At 38.8% G+C, this 17,700-nt stretch overlaps 1 protein-coding gene across 9 annotated transcripts in view; it reads right to left on the bottom strand.

Annotated features, from left to right (window-relative positions):
* ncoa2 (nuclear receptor coactivator 2) overlaps positions 1-17,700 on the bottom strand; it is a 320,940-nt gene that overhangs the window by 112,231 nt on the left and 191,009 nt on the right. For all 9 annotated transcript variants that reach the window (XM_073040731.1, XM_073040742.1, XM_073040720.1 and 6 more), the window contains exons 3-4: positions 10,844-10,951; positions 5,237-5,409 (exon numbers count right to left, since the gene is read on the bottom strand). In XM_073040731.1, coding sequence (XP_072896832.1) covers positions 5,237-5,409; positions 10,844-10,932 — 262 coding nt within the window. In that variant the 5' untranslated portion in view covers positions 10,933-10,951. The remainder of the gene's footprint in view (positions 1-5,236; positions 5,410-10,843; positions 10,952-17,700) is intronic.

Raw genomic sequence — 17,700 nt, 5'->3', positions numbered from 1 at the left:
GATGACTGCTCTTTTCAACTGCATAACACTTCAAATTTCCCCCTTTCTCTCTAAGCAATTTAATGTACAAAGAGATAAAGAGCAGCTTTATTTGTCACAGATACATTGAAACATACAGTGAAATGCATCGTCTGTGTCAAATCAAATCAGCTCATAAGTGCTGCCATACTTCCAGCACCAACATAGCATGCCTACAACTTACTACTCCTAAGCGCGTGTCTTTGGAACCATCAAGGAGAGAACCATAAGTGATAGGAACCAAATTAGGCCATTGGTGGCTCATCGCGCCAGGAGTAAGATATGTTAAAGTGCCGGGGTTGATTGTATTTAATGTAATTAAGTAAACTACTTAAGAACTTTTAAAAAGCTATTATTAATGCTTTTGGAGAGAGTGATTCAGATGCATATCATATTTTTACTGAGTTAAGTATTGTATGTAATTAGTTTTGCTACAACAAGTATATGGGACATTGGAAAAAATGTTGAATTTCCCCATGGGGATGAATAAAGTATCTATTTATCTATCTATCTACAGTTCCATCACATCTGAATTACTGTCCCCCAACCCCATTCTCCTGCCTTCTCCCCATAACCTTTAACCCGAAATAAGATCATTGGACATAGGAGCAGAATTAGGCCACTCAGCCCATCAATTAGGCTATTTGTACCATTTGTACAAACTCCTTACAAACAGTGGCAGGAAGTGAACCCAAATCTTACCTCGACTGTGTTAACTGCTACATGTACAACAACATTCGACTTACTGCTGATATCCAACAATGCTGCCTTTTCAAATTCCTTCTGTTCTGCACATGTTGTTGGATTTCCAAAGTCTTTCTACCCAATAATTTTCTTGCAATTACTGTAGAGTATCCTTCCTTATTTTTCTCACCCTAACTGTGAAGCAGTCAACAACTTCATTGTCTTGTGTGGTCTGTTCAGGAGAGTTGACCTCGGGAGTTCTATGCTCACATCTAATGCAATTGCTTCATTTTTTTTCCTGTTTCCAGCAGTTCACACAGTTCCACCTCCTGCCCCCAACCTCCTTTTCCTCATTAGACACACATATTCCATTCCTTACATAATTTGCAAACAGATAAAATTTACATCCGTAACATTATCCAGTTGTGTCTGGTTGCAGCCTATTAGATTTTACAACCACTTATTTATTCAGACTGACAAAGTCACCGATGAGCTGAAACTTGCATCAACTGACTTTTGGGGAAATCAAAACAATTTTATTTCCTAAGAAACAGAGCATACTTCTCATCCCTTCCCAGCAATTCATTACAGCAGATGGTGATCATCTGTCCTATAAAATATAGAACAGAACAGTGAATGTCATATCTTAAAACAACTTGCATTTATCTCTTCAACACTGCCAGCTCCACACTCTCCTGTTAAAAACTTGGCTATGGCTTTGTTAACTCAAAACTTGCCTCCCCAAATCCTCTTCTTGCTGGCCTCTTGAATTTATTCCTGTAAAAATCCTACTTATTTTTGTTAAAATAGAGCTCTACCACCTCCTTATTCAGCCATGTCTCAAAGATTCAAAGCACATTATCAAAGTACGCACGCAGTATACAATTCAGAGATTTATCTTCCCACAGTCAACACTGAAACAAAGACAGCCACGGAGCCTGTTAAAAAAAAGTCCACCCCTCTGTCCAACACGCAAAAAAGAAGTCACATTAATGGCAAAAAAAATGAGCAAAAAAACCCCAAAGAATATAAAACACCAACCCACAAATTCATCATCGTAAAAATCCAAGCGTATTAATTTCAGCTCAGTTCAGTTCAATCTAGCGCAGTGTTGTTTGTTATCTGCTATAGCTTCAGTTCTCACTGTTTTTCTTTGGCTCTCTGAATCCCAAAACATTATCCTTTAAAACTTCCTCCAGTCACAACCCATGACACCACAGCTACTGATCTCCCAGAATTCCACAAGCAGTGACAAGATGACCCTTAACAATGTTGAGGAACAAAGGATCTTGGGGTCAAAGTTCATAGTTCCCTGAAAGTGGCTACACAGGTTGACAGGGTGCTTCAGAAGGCATATGAAATGCTTGTTTTTATTAGTTGAGGCATCAAGCTCAAAAGTCAGGAAGTTATGTTGCAGCTTTATAAAACTAGTTTTATAAAGCATCTGGAGTATACAGTTCAGGCCGTCCCATTACAGGAAGAATGTCAAGGCTTTGGAGTGGATGCAGAAGAGGTTTAACATGATGCTGCCTGGATTAGAGGGTCATGTGCTATAGCAAGAGGTTGGACAAACTTAGGTTGTTTTCTCTGGAGCAGCAGAGACTGAGGGGAGATCTGATAGAGGTTTATTAGATTACGAGAAGCATAGATAAAATAGAATCTTTTCCCCCATAGCTGAAACGTCTAAAATCAGAGGACTTCCATTTAAGATGAGTAGGGCCAATTTCAAAGATGTGAGGGACAAGTTTTTTTATACACAGAGAGTGGTGCATGCCTGGAGTACGTTGCCTGGGGTGGTGGTAGACACAGATACATTAGAAACTTTCAAGAGACATTTAGATAGACACAAGAATGTGAGTGACGTTGTGTAGGCAGAGGGGATCAGTTTGGTTGGCCATCTGATACTAATTTATTCATTCAGCACATTATGGGCCGGAAGGCCTGTTCTGGTGCTGTCCTGTTCTATGTTCTAAAACTGTTAGTTATCTCAATGGTATTTTCTCTAAATCTCGTCAATTTACATTATCAATAAAAGAGACCAAAATATCTCCAGTTTTGTACTCTTCCCTCAATATATTTAAGGGATATGTTATGTGATGTTTTGTTATGTCTCATCTCGGACCATCTTGAATTCTAGTATTTCTCTACTTTGCTAATACCCAAGGATTGACATCTCACCCCGTCCAATTTTCCTTGCCTGTAAAATATGTTAAAGTCTCATGCTAAAGATGTGATCCCCCATATTGTGTACATATACCACTATGGTCTTGATTGTAATGATTGTGCAATGTTATCGATGTTAAGAACCTCAAGTTCAGCTCATGGCCTGTTTAATGCTGCTGTTGTGAACATCCCAAGGAGATTCACAGCATTCCAAGTCTTCTCCAAGTTGCACTGCCTCTCACAGGAAAATAAAGCAAAAAATGTCACATCAATCTCGCCCTTGTAATGTTTCAACTCCTTTAGCAAAACAGTTTCATACTTCTTTTAGCAAGTTCATCGTTGTAAATGCTACATCAAACCTGACACTTATTAAAATGGTGAATATTATTACAAGCCAGCAATAAAGTAGCTGTTTTCCAACACGCCTTCTGGTTCTACTGACTAATCACAAAACAATTTCCTGATTCTCCAGCCACGTATCGGGGTGAATTCTGCATTAGGACTGAAAGCCTTGCCTCCAGCAGCAGCACAGATCACAAGTTTTGGAGCAGAAGGTCACATCTTAAAAACAGATGCAGTGGAAATGGAGAAATTGAGAAAAAAAAAGAACTGGTATCATTAGGGGAGGCAGGGCAGGAGGAGATATAATTGAGGTGATCATGAGAGTCTATGAGTTATCGAGGATGTCAATGTTTCCTGAGGTGGAGACAAAAGATCCAGAAAAGGAAGAAATTTTGTTAGAGATGACAAGGTGACATTTTGAGGAACACCAGTGCTTTGTCTGCAGTGGTCATCATGAGCTTCCAGTTACCTGTCATTTTAATTCTCCTTCACACTCCCACTGTCTGTCCCCAGCCTTCTCCATTGCTAAGGACAGACCAAGCACAAATTGGAAGACTTTACGCCCCATATTCTGCTTGGGTATCTTACAAATGAATGCAATGAAAGCCGCATTTTCTAACTTCAGGTAACTCTCACCACATACTGAAAAATCAAAAAAAAAACTGCAGATGCTGGAAATCTGAAGTCAAAGCATCACCAGAATTAGGTATATTATCACCGTCTTACATGATGTGGAATCTGTTGCTCATTGCAACAGTACAGTGTAAAGACATCAAACTAAAAACACTGGTAAAGTTTTGTGTGTCAGACAGCATCAGAAGAAGGAAGAATTGACATTACAAGTCTGAGATTCTTCATCAGAACTGAAGCACTAACTGTAACTCATTTCACAGAACCTGTCTGACTTGTTTAGTTTTTCTAGAGCAATGCACACAAAATGCTGGCAGCATCTACGGGAAAGAGTACACAGTCAACATTTTGGACCGAGACCCTTCATCAGGATTTCCAGCATCTGCAGATTTTCTCGTGTTAAGTTTTTCCAGTATTCTTCTTTGTTGCTACATCATCAACTCTGCAACACTGCTGAGTCCTCTACCTTTCATAAATTTAGTGGTTAACTATTGTCAACGCAGCTCATCATCTATTCCATCTTTTCTAACCTGCAATCTGCACAGTGGACCCAGGATTGCTCAAGTTGTTAAAAAAAAGACAGATGACATGCTCCAGTGCATCATGAAAACCAATTCAGAATCAGAGTCAGGTTAATACCATCATATGTTATGAAATTTGTTGTTTTTGCAGCAGCAGTACATAAAAATAAAATCTATAAATTACAATAAGAAACTCACCGGAGGCGTACCAAATGGAATAGGCCGTGCAAATGGAATAAATTGTAACATCCGTAAAATTAAGCAAGATATTTTCTATATTCAATGTATTTTCATTTAAGTCAGTATGAATTCAGCCTTTATGAAAAGTAAAATTTGACCTAACAGAATGGAAGAGGAGCTTCCACTAGCACAGCTGGAAGCAAATTACACAATTTGATTAGGTTTCAATTAAAGTTAATGGCTCACAAGAAGTCACCAGTATGGGATTCTTAATTACACCTCTCAAGGAAAGTGAGTTAAAATTCTTAAATTTTTGAAAGGAATGCTAGAGCAACTAAGAGATGTATTCTTACAAATATAATTATCCTAAGCCCTTATGGAAACTACCAACACTATACTTTCCCTCATTTAAGAAACAATTGAATCAACTGAAGACTTAAGCACCAAGTTTCAGTAGTGTATCCACGTTATTGATATTGTTCTAGTCACTCTTACGTGTACTCTTGACATCTCACATGACAAACTCATAATAACCCGCCCGAGAATTCACATGCATTGATGTGCTAACAAAATCCACTGGAAACAAGGTACAGTATCTGGAATTAGACCTGTAAACACTGCGTCACATCTTAACTTAGAACTGCAACGGCAATATGTCTTAAATTAAAACCAAGTTAAGACGGTGTCAAACAACTTACCCTGCTCCTTTATATGGCGGATTCGTTTCACAGTTTCTTTTAAGATTGCACATTTGTCTGGTTTTACGTTGAAGTTGTCAATGTCACTGAAATTAGCAAATATCAGCTCAGCAAGTTCTTCAATATACTTATTCTCTTGCTCACGGTGACGTTTCTCAGTACTACGTTTAGGGCTGTTAATATATAAAAAAAAACAGCAATATTAGGCGTCACATATACCAAAGACTCCGTTACTCTGTTTGCCTTGTTGAATACAAGCAGCTAAATTAATAGCCTTCATGCAACTCCACACAAATGTGCAAGAGTTAATCAAAAATACTAACCACATATTCTGTGAGCAATTTAATACTGCACCTAAAGTAATGTTGAAATAGCAATGAAACAAATATATTCTGCTTTCAGCTATTAATAATGTTTTTCAGAATAGTAGAAGAAAAACAATCTCAAGATTTTCCCTCTCCATTAGACTATAAGACATAGGAACAGACTTAGGCCATTGAGTCTATTGAGTATGCTCCACCATTCTATCCCACAACCCCATTCTCCTGCCTTCTCCCCTTAACTTTTGGCACCCTTCCTATTCAAGAACCTATCAACTTTTTTAAAATACCCAATGACCCTGGCCACCACAGCCGTTCCACAGATTCACCATCCTCTGGCCAAAAGAAATTCCTCTTCATCTCTTTTCTAAAGACATGTACTTCAATTTTGAAACTCTGCCCTATGGTCCTAGACTTCCCCACTCTAGGAAACATCCTCTTCACATCCACTCTATCTAAGCCTTTCAATATTCAGTAAGTTTCAATGAGATCTCCCCTCATTCTTGTAAGCTCTAGTGGGTACAGGCCCAGAGAAATCAAACACTCCTCGTATGTTAACCCTTTCATTCCCGAAATCATTTCATGAACCTCTTCTGGACCCTCTCCAATGCCAGTACAGCACTTCTTAGACAAGGGGCCCACAACTGGTCACAATACTCCATGTGGTCTGACCAACACTTTATAAAGTTACATCCTTGCTTTTATATTCCAGTTTAAATTACCTCTGTCTGGAGGATGGTAGCAATCCAGTAGAATATTACCGTCAGTTAAGAAGTTTCATAAACATACACAGATTAAAGGTTTTTGAAGAAGATGAGATGAGGCAAGATGGAGTTAGGAAATGTAATGGAGCTGGAAGTGGGCACTGCTGCTGCTGGTAATAAGTGTGATGTCAGAAGTTTATGCCAAAATGTAGCATTAAATGTGGCAAGACCCAGTTCAGCTTCAAAAAATTGCCAAGGAGATTAAGGGAGTCAAGTAAGATCAACTTGCTTGTTGTTAACGTCCATGTGTAAATGGGCACTGCGTCCTTTGATGGTACTATCAAAAGGCTAGATGCAAATAAGGAAAAGGAGGCAGCCACGTATTGTTGCTTATGCGACATCTGTGATTATGGCTGGTGGTGCAAGGCGAAAGTCATCTCAACTGGCTTGTGACTTCAACTGATGTACATTCTTCATGAGAAATCTTAGGGCAGCCCGATAGTGTAGAGGTTAGCACAACACTTTATAGCACCGACGACCCAGTTTCAATTGCACTGGCTACCCGTAAGGAGCTTGTACATTCTCCCCGTGACTGTATGAGTTTCCTCCGGGTGCTCCAGCTTCCTCCCATAGTCTAAAAGCATACCAGTTGGTGGGTTAATTAGTCATGGTAAATTGTCCCGTGATTAAGCTAGTGTAATGCCCTGGTTCATGTTTTTACTGTTACACAAGGATTAATTGGAGGATTGTTGGATGGCATAGGTTGAAGGAACCAGGAATAGAACCAAGAATAGAACCAGCTTGATGTTGGCAGGGAGGTACGGGAGACCATGGAGCAGTCAACACTGTAAACGGCCTGCAGACCAGTTGACAACAAAAAAAATAAAGGACAGCCTGCTACTGCCACAATCACATGGGTCAACTTGGTTTACCTCTCATGGATCTATATTCCTCAATACCCTCACTAAACACGACTGCAGAACCTTTAGCAATGGACTCTCCACAGATAACATGTATGTGGACCACCTTTTTTAAGGCAATAAAAACTTCAGCAGGATCAATCACTCACAAATCCAAGTGAAATCTTGATCAGCTCATATTTGTTTAAAGGGTCAATTACTTTGCCTTGCAATAAGATTCCTGTAATGCTGCCTGACATTAAGATATCAAAGGTAAAAACCAAGGTTTCAGCTTTGATTTTTTCTCCTTTCTCAAATCATGAAATTTTCAGTTTTAGAAACCAATGATAGAATTAACAGAAGCAGCCCACCACATCCACACTAGTGTTCATGCCACATATGAAACTACTCCCAATTCACTCAACTCACCCTTTCAATGCACGTTGACATTCAATCTCATCTAGCATTTCCTTAAAAAAAAATGCTACTTATTACTCTCTTTTTTTAAATTACCTCTCTTTTATCATTCTCAAAATCTTCTCATGAAATCTTTCCTGGAATTATTAGTGACTTTATTTTATTCAAGTACTTCCCCACAGGAAGAGGCATCTCCTTTATGCTAATCCTATCAAGCCCCTGAATTATTTTGTGGAAGTGGAGATTATACTGACTGGCTGCTTCGTAGCCTGGTATGAAAACACCAATGCCCTTGAATGGAAAATCATCCAAAAAAGTAGTGGATACAGCCCAGTCCATCATGGGGAAAGTCACCCCCCCCCCCCACTGAGCACATCTACACTAAGTGTTTTTTAGCTGGAAAACAGCATCCATCATCAAGGACCCACCTCCCAGGTCATGCTCTCTTCTCGCTGTTGCCACGAGGAAAAAGATACAGGAGCTTCAGGGCTCACATCACCAGGTTCAGGAACACTTATCCATCTTGAACTATTTTGGCTCTTGAACCAAACTTCACTCAACTTGCCCCATCACTGAAATGTTCCCACAACCTATGGACTCCCTTTCAAAGATTCTTCATCTCATGTTCTTGATATTTATTATTTCTTTCCTTTTTGTATATGCGCAGTTTGTTCACTTTTGCACATGGCACAGTTGGTGCAGTCTTGCATTGATTCAAATGTGCTTATTATTCTATTATGAATTTATCGTGTATGCCTATAAGAAAATGAATCTTGGGCCTGTATCTGGTGACATATATGTACTTTATGATAATCAATTTACTTTCAACTCTGAAGTCATCAAGTGTTCCAAGAGAAAAAGAACCTTTGCCTTTACAAACTTTCCTTGAAGAGTTGAGGCAGGCAGATTATGAACATTTAGAAGCCATCTAGTTAAGTGGATCGAAGGTGCTTAGAGGCCTATGGACCAAATGCAGGCAGCTTGGACCAACTCCAACCGTAACACAGCTGCCATGGATGAGTTAGGCCAAATGGCCTATTTCCATGCCGTATGCCATTCTTGAAAGTCTTCTTTGTGTTTTAATATCCTTTTCTGTAAGGAAAACTCTTCAAGATGCCATTGATTCTTACCATAATTTATTGGCTTTTCTGTACAAAAATACCAAAAAACTTCTAACCACATTTACAATTTTTCATCCTTTTTGTTTAATGACTTTCATGTATTATTTCTGCTTAAGTTCCATTTTTTTCTCGACTTGCTTAAAGATCCACTTAACTACATTAAGTTTTATTTACCATAGAACTTGCAAAATATTGTCTGGTTCTGTCACTTTGAACACTGATGTGTGTTTGCAAGTATGCTGTCCTTTTATCCACCACATTCTCAAATGCTATTTCAATTAATGAATCAACATTTTCATTGTCATAATCTTTTTTAAAGTGCATTCAGAAGTTTTGTTATTTTTATTATCTTCGCCAGCTTGGTTTTGTGCATCCTTAATGGACCTTGCCATTTACATTGCTTTTTAAATATTTACTGATTGATTTCTAAAATTCTGAACTTTCATGCGAGCCTTACTTCTACCTATTTTGTGTCAAAAGCTGCTTGGTTCCACACATTCTGCTTTGATCTTTCATACAGTTTTAAACGCATTAGTTTAAACTATTTCATTATAGATTAACAGCTCAGGATAACTAGAAGAGATTAATGTATTTATCACTTAGAAGTTTAAAATTCTTGCTTCTCCCCTGCAAATCTAATATCAGATTCAATTTATATTACTGTCACTGACTACAATTTATTCCATTACTACAAAATGCTAATTAATTTTGATTTGCTATGAATTAAAGCTAGCTATTTCATCTCTTGTAAGCCCTCCATAAAAGTGATAAAAGAAAAATTATGTGGCTTTCTTGCTGGAACTATTGTACATTGTAATGAAATTTAAAATCTCCCATTATAACCACATAGCTTCCCTACATGCTTCTTGCTGCATGTGCTTACACATGCCCACATGAAGTCACCATGATTTGGAGGATGACAAACAGATCTCCCTGGAGTTTTATCTTCTATTGATTACTCACCTTACTGATGTCATTCCTCTCCAATTCTTTACTTCCATCATCTTTTATTATCATTGCTACTGTTCCTTGTTTTCTAATTTGTCTTGACATTATAAAGAATCTATAGCCTGCAGTATCTGATTCTCAATCACATAGCATTTATTGGCATCTCCCTAATTGGCTTCCACATCATTTCCTTTAGGACAAATGTGTGCTTTTAATTTATTTATTGTGCTACTTGCATTCAATAATGTAACTTATTTAGGTAACTATTCCAACCTCTACCATATGCCCCTACATTATATTTCCTATATATTTTCAGCATCACACTTTTGTTTATATCTGTACGGAAGCATTTAACCTACTTTTATTATTCATTACTTCTCTTTTATTTCTTATTATTTGCTTTTCTCTTTTCCTTTGGAAAGCACCAGTTCGAAGGGTTTTAAATTGAAAAAGGACCATTCCATTGCACAACCAATTAAGTAACTAGGGCACACATAACAGGAGTGACCCAGGTCACCACTTCCAGATTGTACACTTGGATTTAAGCTCTTGAAGGAACCGGGGGGGGGGGGGGGGGGGGTGGGGGGGTGGAGGAATTCAATTGCAATTCATTTGTCGGATTAGAATCCCAGTACCTGGTAGAGAGAAAATATCTGATGAAGATTGACTTAAGTCAGCAGAGTATGAAGCAAAAATTGTCAACAATGTTGCTATCGTGCATAAGACCATAAGGTATCGAAGCACTGTTAGACTATTTGGCCCGTCGAGTCTGCTCTGCCATTTCATCATGGTTGATCCAATTTTCCCCTCAGCCCCAATCTCCTGCCTTCTCCCTGTATCCCTTCATACATTGACCAATCAAGAATCTATCAACCTCTGCCTTAAATATACCCATGACTTGGCCTCCATAGCCGTCTGTGGCAACGAATTCCACAGATTCACTACTCTTTGGCTAAAGAAATTCCTCACTTCCTTTCTAAGAGTACATCCTCCTTTTACTTATAGCTAATGATCAATTTCAGTAGAAATATTCTAGTGATGACCGTACAGGAAAAACATCACAATTTTCCACATTTTAATCAAGGTTAAGCTGTAAATGGTGATCTGGATATTTGTTGTGATTTACATTCATGAGAGTCACTGAGCATTTCACTAATGTGCTGTACTATTCTATGTTCTAATTTCCCTTGCATCTTACCTCGGTCGCGGATGGTCACATGGTGATTCCTTGCGTTTTCTGGAGTCTAATCTGGCAAGGTCAGAGGAGTTTTCACCCATTCCACTCATCTTGTGGGCATATAAGCAGCTGAAGAAAGTTAAAAAAAGTTTCAGTTAGAACTTTATCAAAACATGTTGAACTTTCACTGTCCACCCTGTTTTGGCATCCATGCAAGTTTCCAGAATCACTCGCCTCAGTATTCAGATGGAAATAGAAATACACTTCTAACACATGCGATGTCACCCCCTGGAATAGAGATGTTAGACACATTTACATTCACAGGAAGTTTGCATATGTCTGCGCGCGTGTAGAGAGAGAGAGAGAGAGAGAGACAGCGACACACACACACACACACACTCTCTTACTTACTTATGCCCTGTAGTCAAACTCAGCGCCACACAAAAACAAATTAAGAGGCAGCAGAGGGCCATTTAGTACTTCATGCCTGATTCACATATTCAATATCATTATAAGACCATAGGATATAGGAGTTTGTCCCATTTGGCCCATCAAGTCTGCTCCACCATTTTATCATGGCTGATCCATTTTCCCTCTCAGCTCCAATCTCTTGCCTTCTCCCCATATCCCTTCCTGCCTGGACTAATCAAGAATCTATCAACCTCCGCCCTAAATATACCCAAGACTTTGCCTCCACAGCCGCCTGTGGCAGCAAATTCCACAAATTCACTACTCTCTGGCTAAAGAAATTCCTCCTCATGCCCATTCTAAAATGACGCCCTCCTTTTACCTCTAGCTAATCATCAATTTCAGTACCTTGTTCCTACTTTCTCCTGCAGTCTCTAATCCCTTTGGCATTAAAATAAATCTACCTCCTCCTTAAATATATTTACTGGCTTAGTGCCCACTGCTTTCAATGATAACTTCCAGTGGTTCACCACTTTTTTAGTGTAAGAATTTCTCCTGTTCATGTTTCTAAATTGCAAACCCTGTTTCGCAGTACTGTGGTCCCTGGTTCTGGAGTCTCCGACCTTTGGGAACATCCTTCCTGCATCTAGACTGCCAGTCATTTCAAAATTTTATGGGTTTCTCTAAGGATTTTTCCTTTATTCTTCTCAACTCCACCGAATAGTGGTTAAAATAATTCCCCAATTTATTCTTGCAACTGCAAATTAGAAGCGAAGCCCAAACCAAAATGGAGGATGCACCAGAGACTTCCCACTGCACGGGAGTACATCGAAGATAAAGAAAGTGTGCTTTTATTGTTAACATTTTGGGTATCTCATTATTGTACCTACGCCAAAATCCATACAAGTTAACCTTCCAGCAATGCTCACTGAACAGAAGGAGGGACTCTGCTCTTCTAAAAGTAATGAGTTGCCACTAAAATGGAACAACCAGCCTGGGATCGGTCTTTAAAGGACCATTCCCTGAAGCAGCCTGTCAATGCAGATAATCCAGCAAAAACTAAGGTTCAAAGTAAATTTATTATCAGAATGCATGTATGTCACCTCATACAACCCTGAGATTCATTTTCTTGTAGGCATAATTTAGAAATCCATTATAGAATAATAGCCATAATAGAATCAATGAAAGACTGCACCAACTTGGGTGTTCAACCAGTGTGCAAGCATTATGTATGAAAGAAGATGGGCAACACAGTGTCAATCAAATAGTCCAAGCAGGTTGGCAACACTTTCTGGAATCACCAAGTCTCCCTCAATATCTAACCTTCAGTGTAATTACTGGACTGAAACAGCTCATGAGGAACTCTGCAGATGCTAGAAATTCAAACAACACACACAAAATGCTGGTGGAACACAGCAGGCCAGGAAGCATCTATAGGGAGAAGCGCCGTCAACGTTTCCGGCCGAGACCCTTCATCAGGACTAACTGAAAGGACTTCCTTTATTACTTCTCAATAACCAATTCAGATATTAAAATTGCAATGGCACAAAATCTTTACTTTTAAAACTAGTTAAATTCCTTTGTGTGCAACACGCCAGACAATGGATTTCTCAGACCAAGTATTTTACATCTTGTGTTATCCAAATTCCAACTGCTCATTCATTTGAGATTTCAAAGAGATACATTGGACATCAAAGTTATAATTAGCAGTTAACAGTTAACCATAATAAGGTCAAGTACAACTAACCTAATACTGTTAATTATTCTTTCACGCATTATTAACACAACTATTAAACCACAGAATAGAATCAAATTATGCAGAAATGTGCACTTTGGTTTGCATGTGCTGTGGCTGGGAAGAACGAAAATCGATATTGTATGACACAGAAGTAGAATTTTCCTATTCATGCCTTATCAGTCTTGACTATGCTTCAAGAGAAATTCTCCCCAATCAGATACAAAGCAATTGATACATGAAAAATGGGCAAAAAATACCAGATGAAATGAAATTACACAGGTATACACAGGTGACTTACAATCGACCATCATAATGTGATAGCTCTTAGCTCTTCTGACACTGCACTACTTCCTCCAGGTGCAGGCATGTTCAGCAAGTGTTGACAAACTACATAAGCATGGGTTTCCAATCATCCCACTCACCTTCATTCAAGTGGGAATTCAATTCAGTTCAACAGCAGGTACTTGCCTGAGCCAGAAAGTCAGGCATTCAAACTATGTTCCAGAGACTTCAACAGTTCAGGCAATCTACTGATATTCCAGTCAAAGTGACACACTTGCTGCACTGGTAGGAGTTGAACAAAGGTCAGGATCGCCTTCTCAGAAAGATACAAATAGTCGTGGTGCAAAAAAGTTCCCCGCTGAAAATTCAGACTCTGTGAACATCACCAATGTATTCCCATATTCTCCCAACACTTACTCAGTTTGCAGTAATCCTAAACAAACTTAAAAGAGTGAAGATGAGACAAGAAGATGACAGTTTACAAAAATTTACCAAGCACATCAACTACATTAGGTGATCAGCCTACAAGCAGTGCAGAGAAGATGGGCAAGCAGATAACATGAGCATTTACCAATATGAATCATGCCAACAGTGACTCATTCAACAGTTAACTTCACTTTTAAAGGCTATTCTTCAAAGATGGTTAGATATTTTCACATAATTTTCGTGGCAACAGCTTTGGAGCATTGACACATTTGCCCTTCCGAGGTGCAACACCTCACATTTACCTGGGTTAAACTCCATCTGCCATTTCTCTGCCCATATCCGCAACTGATTTATACTGCACTGTATTCTTTACCAGTCTTCTACACTACCCACAATTCCACCAATTTTAGAATCATTTGGAAATATACTAGCTCGCCCGTCTACACTTTCATCCAAAGTCAATGAGTTTCATGAGAATTTCTTATTCAGTTTACCAATAATCATCTTGCATCCATAAGCACTACTTTGTGCCAACTAACAAGTGGCAACATCACCTCCATCTCTATCCCATCAAACATTTTCCTAAATATTTAAAGACATTTAAATGTTTAACCACCGTATCGACCTGTGTAGCCACTTTCAATGAGCTATGAACTTGGTTCCAGAGACCTCTCTGCTCAGCCACACTGTTAAGGAGCTTGCCCTTAACAGTGTACTTACTGTCAAGTGTCAGATTACTTTTCAGAATCAGAATAAGGTTTAATGCCACTGGCATATATTGTGAAATTTTTTGTCTTTGCAGCAGCAGCACAATGCAATACATAATAATAGAAAAAAGTGAATTACAGTAAATATCTGTATATATATTTATTAAATTAAATTAGTGCAAAAATAGTACTTAAAAAGTAGTGAGATGGTGTTCATGGGTTCAATATGCATTCAGAAATCAGATGACAGAGGGGAAAAAGCTGTTTTGAATCATTGAATGTGTGCCTTCAGGCTGCTGTACCTCCTTCCTTTTGGTAGCAATAAGAACAAGGCTTGACCCGAGTAATGAGGTCCTTAATGAGGGCTGCCACCTTCTTGAGGCATTGCTGCTTGAAGAAAATATTTGTCTGTTCATCCTGGTCTGAAAGCTGTAATGTGCAAGAAGTGGTTCAAACATATTGTAGTGCTTTTCCGAATTTTACTTAAGTATTAAGTTGTTTGAATGTTTTGCTCTGCTAACAGTCATTGCTACTGCAATACAAACCATTAAGAACTTCTGCTAAATTCTTCTGAATCTGCTAGCACAAGGAGCAGATGATGATTATTGGATTTACAAATGTCTGAGAAAACTGACAAACTTAAATTATGATCAAAAAGACAGTGCAGATGTAAAAGACACAGTGACTGGTAAATATAATTAAAGGAGCTGAAAAAGCCAGTAAGTGCAACGAGCAGATAATAACTGCAAATTTCTGGTCAGAGTGGCTGGACGGTGGGAGGAGGTTTCTTCCATTCAATGGTTGGTGGAGTTTTGCACTGGACTTCTTAATTATCTTACAAACGTCTGTGTATGTTACAGGTATATTGTCATAAAGATCTATCTTGAGCAAATAAGTCCTAACTTTTGGACTCACAAAGGATATATGTGACGCTGAATAGGCTGCAAAAAATTACACACAGATGCAGGATTTCTCCATATCTAATTTTTTTAACCCAACATTCTTTAAAGCAGATGTCTAAATACAAGTGGCTGCAGCTCCATTGGGAAAATCCAAAGTTGTGTCAAGCCACATTACTCTTGCAGATCTCTTCTTGGATCATCTCTGATGCAGAGCTTTGGGACTTGCATTGGGAAAAGGATCCAATCTAATTGTACAGGGAAACCTTGTATTTTTGAGAATTAAGCACTGGGATAATTCAAGGGAAAGAGACACCTTGTATCTCAGGAAGGTGGTACAGGAGCCCGAGGACATACACTCAGTGTTTTAAGAACAGTTCCTTCTGTCCACCATCAGATTTCTAAATGAACCATGAACACTACGTCACTTTCTGCACTACTTATTTTTTATATTTCTTTACAAAACTTATTGTAATTTTTTTAAAGTATTGCACTGTACTGCTTCGGCAAAACATCAATCTTAAAGTAAGTACATGGTTACATATACTGTATGTACTTTGATAATAAATTTACTTTGAACTTTGACTGAATTAGCTCTCTTCAATGAGCTGAGTAGTGCCGGAGCATAAGCAGCCCCTCTACTCCCATTACTATCAAACCCCAGGCCCTCACCTAAACAATAACCCACTAATGCAATTTCTTTCACCTCAGGATGCACTTCACGATGCTCGTAAAAATCATTCACTGCCCTCAAATCGCATTCCCCACCCCCCCCCCCCCCCAACAAGCCTTGATAGTAGAAGGTCTCATTTAATTCAGAAACTCTTTCATATATATTATAAATACATTCTGACATGGTGTAATTTTTCCAGCATCCAAACACTGCTAAACTTGGATTACTATCTATAGCATCTAAAATAAACTTTCAAAGTTTCAACAACATGGTCCAGAGGCTAGAGGAGTAGTGTGCTTGGTGGCAAAGAAAAATTCCTCCACAGTAGACACACATAGCCTGGAAGCTTTTATGTTGGGTAGGAGCATCATCGTAAACCAAATCATTAAACGCCACATTCCTCACTGCCATGTACATTAACACGAAATCACGTAATACACTTGCCTGGACTTCGTCTGTGAGCACAGACTGAGAGTGTGAAGTTGTGAACCAGTTTATTCAAAATGCAATTAAGCATCTCGATGTACTGCGTAGAAGTAATCCATTTCATGCACAAAAACATAAAGGGTTGCAATTAATTAGATAAAAGCTTACAGAAAAATTTTGCATAGCGATGTCAGTTGTTTCCTAAACCCACATTAGTTACCTATGCAAAAAGGGATGAGTATGAACTGTCAGAAAGGTTCACGTCACACAATTGGATCACACCCACATATTTAACTGCTCTGACGTTATGAAGAGTAAAACAAGATCTCTTAATTGTTGGGTGGACCAGTTTGTGTGTAAAGGAGATTGACATCAACGTACACAATGTCTCCGAAAGTTCATTCAGTTGCCACCATTAGATGAATAAGACATTTCCTCAGAAGATAAGGGTTTTCCCAAGATCAATGTTATTGGGATATTTGAAACTAATACTATACCCACTCCACCTGGAGTACAGTATCAGCTGTTTATTTGAAACCTAATCATGTGATTTGTTCTCTTCAATTTGTCAATACAACACGAATCAAACCTTATGAGGTCTACCTGACTTTACTGGATCAAAGGACACAACCAAAATGCATTGATTGCAATGCTTCCACAGTATACCATACTGCAAACAACCTCTGAACATCAATAGAATTGCTTCAGAATGCAATCTAACAAAACCATACTTATCTTAAGGAAAATTCCTGTAGAAGTAAATTCCTTGTATGTGCATAGGTACTTGGCGATTAAAGTCTGATTCTGATTCTGATTCTGAATAGGCGTGTCTCTGATTCTCAATGCTTTTCATTGGGTGATAGTATCAAAACAAATTTCAAGGATTACTTTCAGTCACTGTTATCTTGGAGTTTACTAGGAAACAAGGTGGGCTTGAAGAGCAAGGATATTGTTAATTTGCCCCAATCAGGATCTTATTATGTGCAACTTCGGCAATAAAAGACTGCGATGCAAGTGCCACTCGCACAGTGTGCGAAGCAGTCAGGCCAACATTCCTGCAAAGAGGCTTGAGGGGAAAGAAGAGTGATGTATGCTTTTGAGGATCCATTGGGTTATGTGCAGAGTGAAAGAAGGCTTTTCTAGAGGCACCACAAAAATCTTGCCTTCCCTGGTGCTCTGGGCCTTATTAGTTTCCCTATTCGCTCCATGGATGGGCTACAGATGTATTGTCCCCATCAAATCAGTGTGCTCATTTAATCCAGACAGGGTAGAGAGCACATTTAACTGTGTAACAGAGCTTGGACTTCAGCAAATACATC

Source organism: Hemitrygon akajei, chromosome 1, assembly GCF_048418815.1.
Source record: "Hemitrygon akajei chromosome 1, sHemAka1.3, whole genome shotgun sequence".
NCBI classification, from domain to species: domain Eukaryota; kingdom Metazoa; phylum Chordata; class Chondrichthyes; order Myliobatiformes; family Dasyatidae; genus Hemitrygon; species Hemitrygon akajei.
Note: the sequence above shows the minus strand (reverse complement) of the source record. Positions and strands in the feature narration are given on the sequence as shown.